General features: G+C 35.8%; 1 protein-coding gene across 1 annotated transcript; it reads right to left on the minus strand.

Annotated features, from left to right (window-relative positions):
* Positions 1-1,499: 1,499 nt before the first annotated feature.
* On the minus strand, positions 1,500-5,835 carry LOC119771483 (gastrula zinc finger protein XlCGF57.1-like). The gene is made up of 2 exons (XM_038267513.1): positions 5,578-5,835; positions 1,500-4,334 (listed from the first exon to the last, which is right to left on the minus strand). Exons 1-2 carry the CDS (start codon positions 5,678-5,680, stop codon positions 2,701-2,703), a joined length of 1,737 nt encoding a protein of 578 aa, XP_038123441.1. The 5' UTR covers positions 5,681-5,835; the 3' UTR covers positions 1,500-2,700.
* Positions 5,836-6,617: the final 782 nt, after the last annotated feature.

Below are 6,617 nucleotides of genomic sequence, written 5' to 3' on the forward strand. Positions count from 1 at the left end.
GTAAATGAAAGATGAGGTTTAAAGCCATTGGTATTAAGGCTATATAAAAAAAAAATATATACTAAATAATATTTATAGTGCAGCTTGTAGTCTATTGCAATTCTTTGAAGATCCATTCTGCACATACAAGCATGTTTGCACCAGTTTTAAGTAGTTTTGGGCAAGCACTTAAAAAAAAAAAGTATCTAGTTATAGTTACTAGTATTTGTCCCAAAAAAAGTAACTGGGTTACTAACCCAGTTTTTGCTCACGAAAGTGACTCGTTACTAGCAGAAGTAACTATGCAGTTACTTTTTTTAAATCTAAAGTGTCGAAAAATTTAGAAAACTTTCCTCTAAATGGAATTTTCATTCATTTATGGAATATAAGGTGTAATTAACAAATGAAATTATTAAAAGGTCTAAACATCTGATAAATACGGAAACTAAACTTCACTACTTTGATGTGTGTAGTTGGACAAATGAGTTGCCATATGACAGATCACATTTCTTGGTATAAAAAAAGAAAAAGATGTTTGGGCATTTATTTGTTCTCGCATTGAGGGCTTTCAATTGGCTATAAAATAGGTATAAAGCTGAAAAATAAAGATTGTTAAGCAATTTAACATAAATACAATATATACTTTACGGTAGAATTAAACAGGGGTTACACTGTTTCAAAAAAAAAACAAAAATATAGCAGGACTGTATGATTTTTGCATGAGAAAAAAAACATGCAATTAAAATAGTTAGAGCCCTGACATCGTAAAGAAGTCTTTATTAAAGGCAGCAGCTGTGTTTAGAATATGTACGAAGCTTCTTTAAATAACAGCATTTAAATAAGTCTTTGTTTCCACACATAATGAGCAAATTATAGGATAAATTAGCCTTCAGCAAACACTTTTTCTGTAGGAATGCTGTCATTGAATCACTTGCTCAGCACCATTGTCTCTCCTCTGTGTTCATGCTAAAGGTGCTCAAAGCTATTGCGTTGCTGACACCTGCGCTTACACCAGGAAACTATAGTCGTCATTCACACACAGTAAGTAACAAATAACAAACATGTTGAAAGCGTAGTGATGACTAATGTGTTACTGATGTTTGACAAATAATGAGTTACCGTTGTAATTACTGAAAAGGCAACGTAGTAACTATAACGTCTTGATAACACTTTATTCCCAGCACTGGTTTTAACACAAGGAAAAGCTTCTGTAGGTCAGGCTCTTAATGTTCAATCTTTAGGCTTTTGTTACATATATATAGTATTAATATAACAACCATATTTCATGGTTTTATTAGAACTTATGTTAAATGCTTAAAAACACTTTAAAGAACAATGCAGGACATAATAGACTTTGGTTAAAAGACAATCCAACTGCATAAACAACATCTTTGCAATCCTGATTACTGAGAATGTGTTGACCCTGGAATGCAAAACCTACAGTAGAACCCAGGTGGGTATGTGCTGTAACTAACTGTTAGCAGAGAAGAGACAGAAGATACACACATAAAATAATAATCATGACTCTCTTTTCCAACACTGATTTTTTTTTTTCTGTGGGTTTTGCAGACATCAGTTTATCTGCACATCTTGCACATCAGTTTATTCATCTTGCTCAAGGCTCCTAAAAGTCTGGGATGACTACTTGCATCTGTTGATTGTACCCACACCTGTTTTTTGCCCATGTCCCCCACCCTTATCAGCCCTCAGCTCAGGGAACATTTTCATTGACTCGCAGAACATGGGCCTTCAATAGTTTTAATACGTTTTAATAAACATATAAAAATAAAAGATTGATCTTTTCTTTTTCTTTTTTTTTGTGAAAAAAGAGCCACATTTACATTACCTTCTGAAAACCAATCTGTGCCGAGTTCAGACTGAGCTTGGATCAGTTAACAGTATTTGGTTCCTTACAACCATTTACACATCACGCTAGCACGGTTCCTCGCCTCCTAGTGACGACCTACGGTACTACTGCTCTCTTGAAGTAAACAAGCAAAGCAACATTGTGGCCCCTGTAACATTCTGAAAGTTTGGGAGAGTCTCTTTGCGGAGAGTCTGGCGAAGAAGGTCGCCTTTGGTGAATTTACTTAACAGATTCGGCTTTTGGGAAGTAGATACGACAAACGATAGTCTAACCAGGGCTTACAGAAGCAGAAAACAACAACAGACGTTGAAGTTCATCAGACTGCTAAGCAGAATCATCACTGGAAATCCTGCCATGGTATGGAAGCTATTATTTTTTTATCAATGTCTGAAATTTCATGATTACTGAGGCTGACTCTGAGGAGATGACGCGGTCTGCTCATACACTCTTTGTTATCTAAGAACCGAGCAAGAACTAGTACTAGTTTAGCGTGGTTCGGTTGTGTCTGGCCCAGTCTGGTTCAATTGTGCGTGCCATTTACACTTAACATTATCTGGGTTACCGTGCTCAGTCCGATCTTGGCACGGTTTCAAAAGGGTAGTGTAAATGGGGCTAATCTCTCACTCCTCCATAATTGAAAAAATCCACAACAATAGACCTGGAAAAGTAAGACAAGAAAATACCAACAGTATAAGTAAACAAATCTATAACTTGAAGTGTTTCAAGAATAAAAATAATAAGATAAATATCAATATTGAAAAGAGAAGATTGTTTAGTGACAACACAAAAAATGTTTTTGCAGCCCAATATAGCGGTACAGCATGAACAAGCATTCAAAGCTTAGCAATTTTCTCTCAAGTGTGGATTTTCATGTGCCGTTTTAAATTTCCTTTTACCCCAAATCTTTGTCCACATAGATCACAACAGAAAGATTTCTGTCCTGTGTGAATTCTGAGATGTGTGTTTAAGTGTACTTTCTGAGTAAAACCTTTTCCACATTGATCACAAAAGAAGAGTCTCTGTCCTGTGTGGACTACCATGTGTTTGATTAAGTGTGGTTTTTGGCTAAAACCTTTACCGCACTGATCACAGCTGAAAGGTTTCTGTCCTGTGTGGATTCTAAAATGTCTGCTTAAGTGTACTTTTTGGGTAAATCCTTTTCCACATTGATCACAATGGAAAGGTTTGTGTCCTGTGTGGACTACCATGTGTTTCTGTAAGTACGTTTTTTGGCTAAATCCCTTTCCACATTGATCACAGCTGAAAGATTTCTGTCCTGTGTGGAATTCTAAGTGCTTGTTTAAAAGTGCTTTCTGGCTAAATCTTTCTCCACACAGATCACAGCAAAAAGGCTTCTGTCCAGTGTGGATTCTCATGTGTGTGTTTAAGCCTGTTTTTGCAGTAAACCTCTGACCACACAGATCACAACAGAAAGGTTTCTGCCCCGTGTGGATTCTCATGTGGTCAGTTAAGTGTGTTTTTTGAGTAAATCTTCGTCCACATAGATCACAACTGTAAGGTTTCAGTCCTGTGTGAATTCTTATGTGTCTGGTTAATTGTCCTTTAACACAAAATCTTAGTCCACATAAATCACAACAGAAAGGTTTCTGGCCCGTGTGGATTTTCATGTGTGTGTTCAAAGCTCCTTTTAGGGCAAAACTTCGCCCACACAGATCACAACCAAAAGGTTTCTGTCCGGTGTGGATTCTCATGTGTCTCTTTAAATCTATTGACTGAATACATCTTTGTCCACATAGATTACAACAGTAAGGTTTCTGTCCAGTGTGTATCATCATGTGTTTTTTCAAATTGCTCTTTTTAAAAAATGTTTTACCACAACTCTCACAAATAAACTTCACCAATTCCGGGACGTCTGAGTCCACATTTTTTTTCTCATTAAAAAATGTATCCAGCAAACCCGAAGACCCTATTTCTGAGCTGACTGCGTCTTTTTGAAGAAATTGATGGTGAACAAATTGCTCAGCAAATTCAGAGGAGCTGAATGTTTTATTAATAATATTTTCACCTGACTCGGGTGCTCTACTCTCCGAGTCATTTTCAATGACCTGAGATTTAAGTCCAGAGCCTGACATCCATTTCAGGTCAGATATTGAGTGCATCACATAATTTTTATCATTACTCTTCTCTGTGTCTTCAGTCTTTAAGTAAATGGCACCATCTCCATGATCTTCCATCCTGCTGCAATATTCCCCTCCACTGTTCTTCCGAGGAAGCTCTCCACTTTTGATTTGGCTCGAAAAAAGCTTTGAGAGCAAAGGGAGCTGTTCATCACCCACCCTCGTAGAAAGAGTAGCATTCACTGGACAGCTGCTGTTATCAATCTCTTCCTCCTTATGAGGTTGTTCCCCCCCTGGACTGGTGCAGACTTCTTCCTGTTCTTCCTTTATGTGGTGAAGGTCATTCTGGTCAGCATACCGTATGACGTCTACAGGAACTTCTTCTTTAACAACCACCACCTGCTTAATATCTGCAAGAAACATTCAAACACATCATGTATATTAGAAAGTATTTTAACTGGATTGATTTTAAAGATATATTTTGTTGCTTTGATTATATTTATTTCATGTAGCATCTTTTTTGTCTCCATCTTTATTGCAAATAGATGTTTGCAATGTACGGCAAAATTCACATTTAAAAAGTGTCCATGTGGAACAACCTTAAAGCGGTTACTGATGAATATTCCCTGTCAACCAGGTCATAGTCATACCAAAAAAGTTAAAAAACAATCCACTGGACTTTGTTTCCAAGTTTAAAGTATTTTCGCTTCCCTTCCAGGAATTTTTTTCAATTCAAAATGTGAGACATAGAATTGAGTTTCAGGCTTTATACAGAAGACCAACTGAAAAAGCAAATTGAAACGGATGAACGGGTCCACCCCTCTGGAATGGGGAAGACAAAATAAGCAAAACGATATACACACACACATATATATATGTGTGTGTATATATGTATATATCAAAAAAGCTTGAAAACATACTAATATTTATTACAGGCTATGTTTTTTGCCAAATCACATCTTATTTTAATGTAAAGCCCAACAAGAATTTCCACATACACTGAAACATGTATCCTTATAGCTATGATAGCTTTATTTTGATGCTTCTAGACGCAAAAACATGTCTAGTAATCACCCATTAACCATTGAATAAATGTGCTGTTACTACTTAATTGCGCCTGTCAAACAAATTACATGGCTTGGGTGACCCTTCCAGGAAGGCGGACCCTCTTTTATTACATGTTTATAATTATTACCAATAAATCTTGCTACCAAATAAATCTATAACGATGGAATTTAGAAGGAAATTATATTTGTCAAGAAAAAAAGCTCGATCGAGCACCACACGTTGTTGAAAAGATTAATTTTTATTATTTTATATTTTTATTTTGTACATTATTTTCTCCAGAAAGGAACAATCAATTATTTTACAACCCATGTTGTTATTAGGGAAATAGAACAATTTCGCTAAACTTCCATACAATAAATCGGTGCATCTTTAACACGTAAAGAGGCTTTCATCGCTTTTTAAGCCCAGTTTACCACTCACAACATGGCGGACAACCGTTAATTCTTTCGGGTAGAGAAACGTTTACCGCTGCAGATCAGGGGTTATATTTGGGCGATAAGGAGCGAATCCATCAAACATTCCTTTAAGATGTTCTTACACTTTTAGACGGAGTCAAATATACCTTATTTAAGCTACACATCTTACCAGCATCCTGGACGCTGTGATCCGTTTCTCTGTCCTCTTCTTTTGTTTGGGAAATGTCTCCCATTGCTTCACTCTGCCGCCAGCGGAGCTGCTGTCTCCACATCTCCGATATTACCTTATGTTCCCCCAATGGTGGTTTGGCAGTTGTTGATCAGTTCCATCTCGATTCTAGGTGGGGTGTATAAATGTATTTTTTATTCCCAACATAAGGATGCGTTGAAATCCAGGCGTCGTTCTCATTCCTCTTCTTTTTCTTTACAGCTGGTCACACATATCTCTTACTGCACCCCGCCACCTAGTGTTCACAACTGTGTACTGTACAGATTTCTATGTTGTCATGTGTTTCATGCATTGACTGTGGAAGCTTATCCCCTGGTTTTATTAAATATTAGCTGTTCTATTCCATGATAAATATTTGTATGTGTAAACAAATATTTGTTTACAATAAAATATCATCTTGAGTTTTTTCTTGTTTTGTTCTGAACAACAAAGGCCTTTTTTTAATAAACTTTATTAGAAAAATTTTATAATACAGAGACAAAAATACAATTTACAGTGAACAATCAGCAGGGGGTTGAGCAAAAGAAAAATAAATAAATAAATAAAATAAAAAGTAATTAAATAAAAGTAAAAAAAGTTATAGTAAATAGAAGCATATAAAGGAATTATATAAATACTTTAAATTTAGAGCATAAAGTTATAGTTTTAGCAGCTTTTTTATTATTGGAGGAGGATGATGTAGAAAAATAAGTAGTTGCTTCCTTTAGAAAAGAAATACAAGAGGGTTTAGTCACAATAATTTTACATTTGTGGATATAAAACTTGGCCAACAGTAACAAAAGATTACATAAGAAGAAATGTTCAGAAAGTTCTTTTTTATATTTTGTGAATCCAAATAAAACATCTTGAAAATAAAGTTCAAATTTATCATAAATATTGTCCAGAATGAAGTGACAGATACCTTGCCAAAAACGCCTGGTGTCAACATAGGCATTTACAACAAGTATGGAATAAGATCACAAGGTCTCCAAAGTACAAAG

Source organism: Cyprinodon tularosa, unplaced genomic scaffold (assembly GCF_016077235.1).
Source record: "Cyprinodon tularosa strain WSP-4 unplaced genomic scaffold, ASM1607723v1 ctg118, whole genome shotgun sequence".
Taxonomy (NCBI): domain Eukaryota; kingdom Metazoa; phylum Chordata; class Actinopteri; order Cyprinodontiformes; family Cyprinodontidae; genus Cyprinodon; species Cyprinodon tularosa.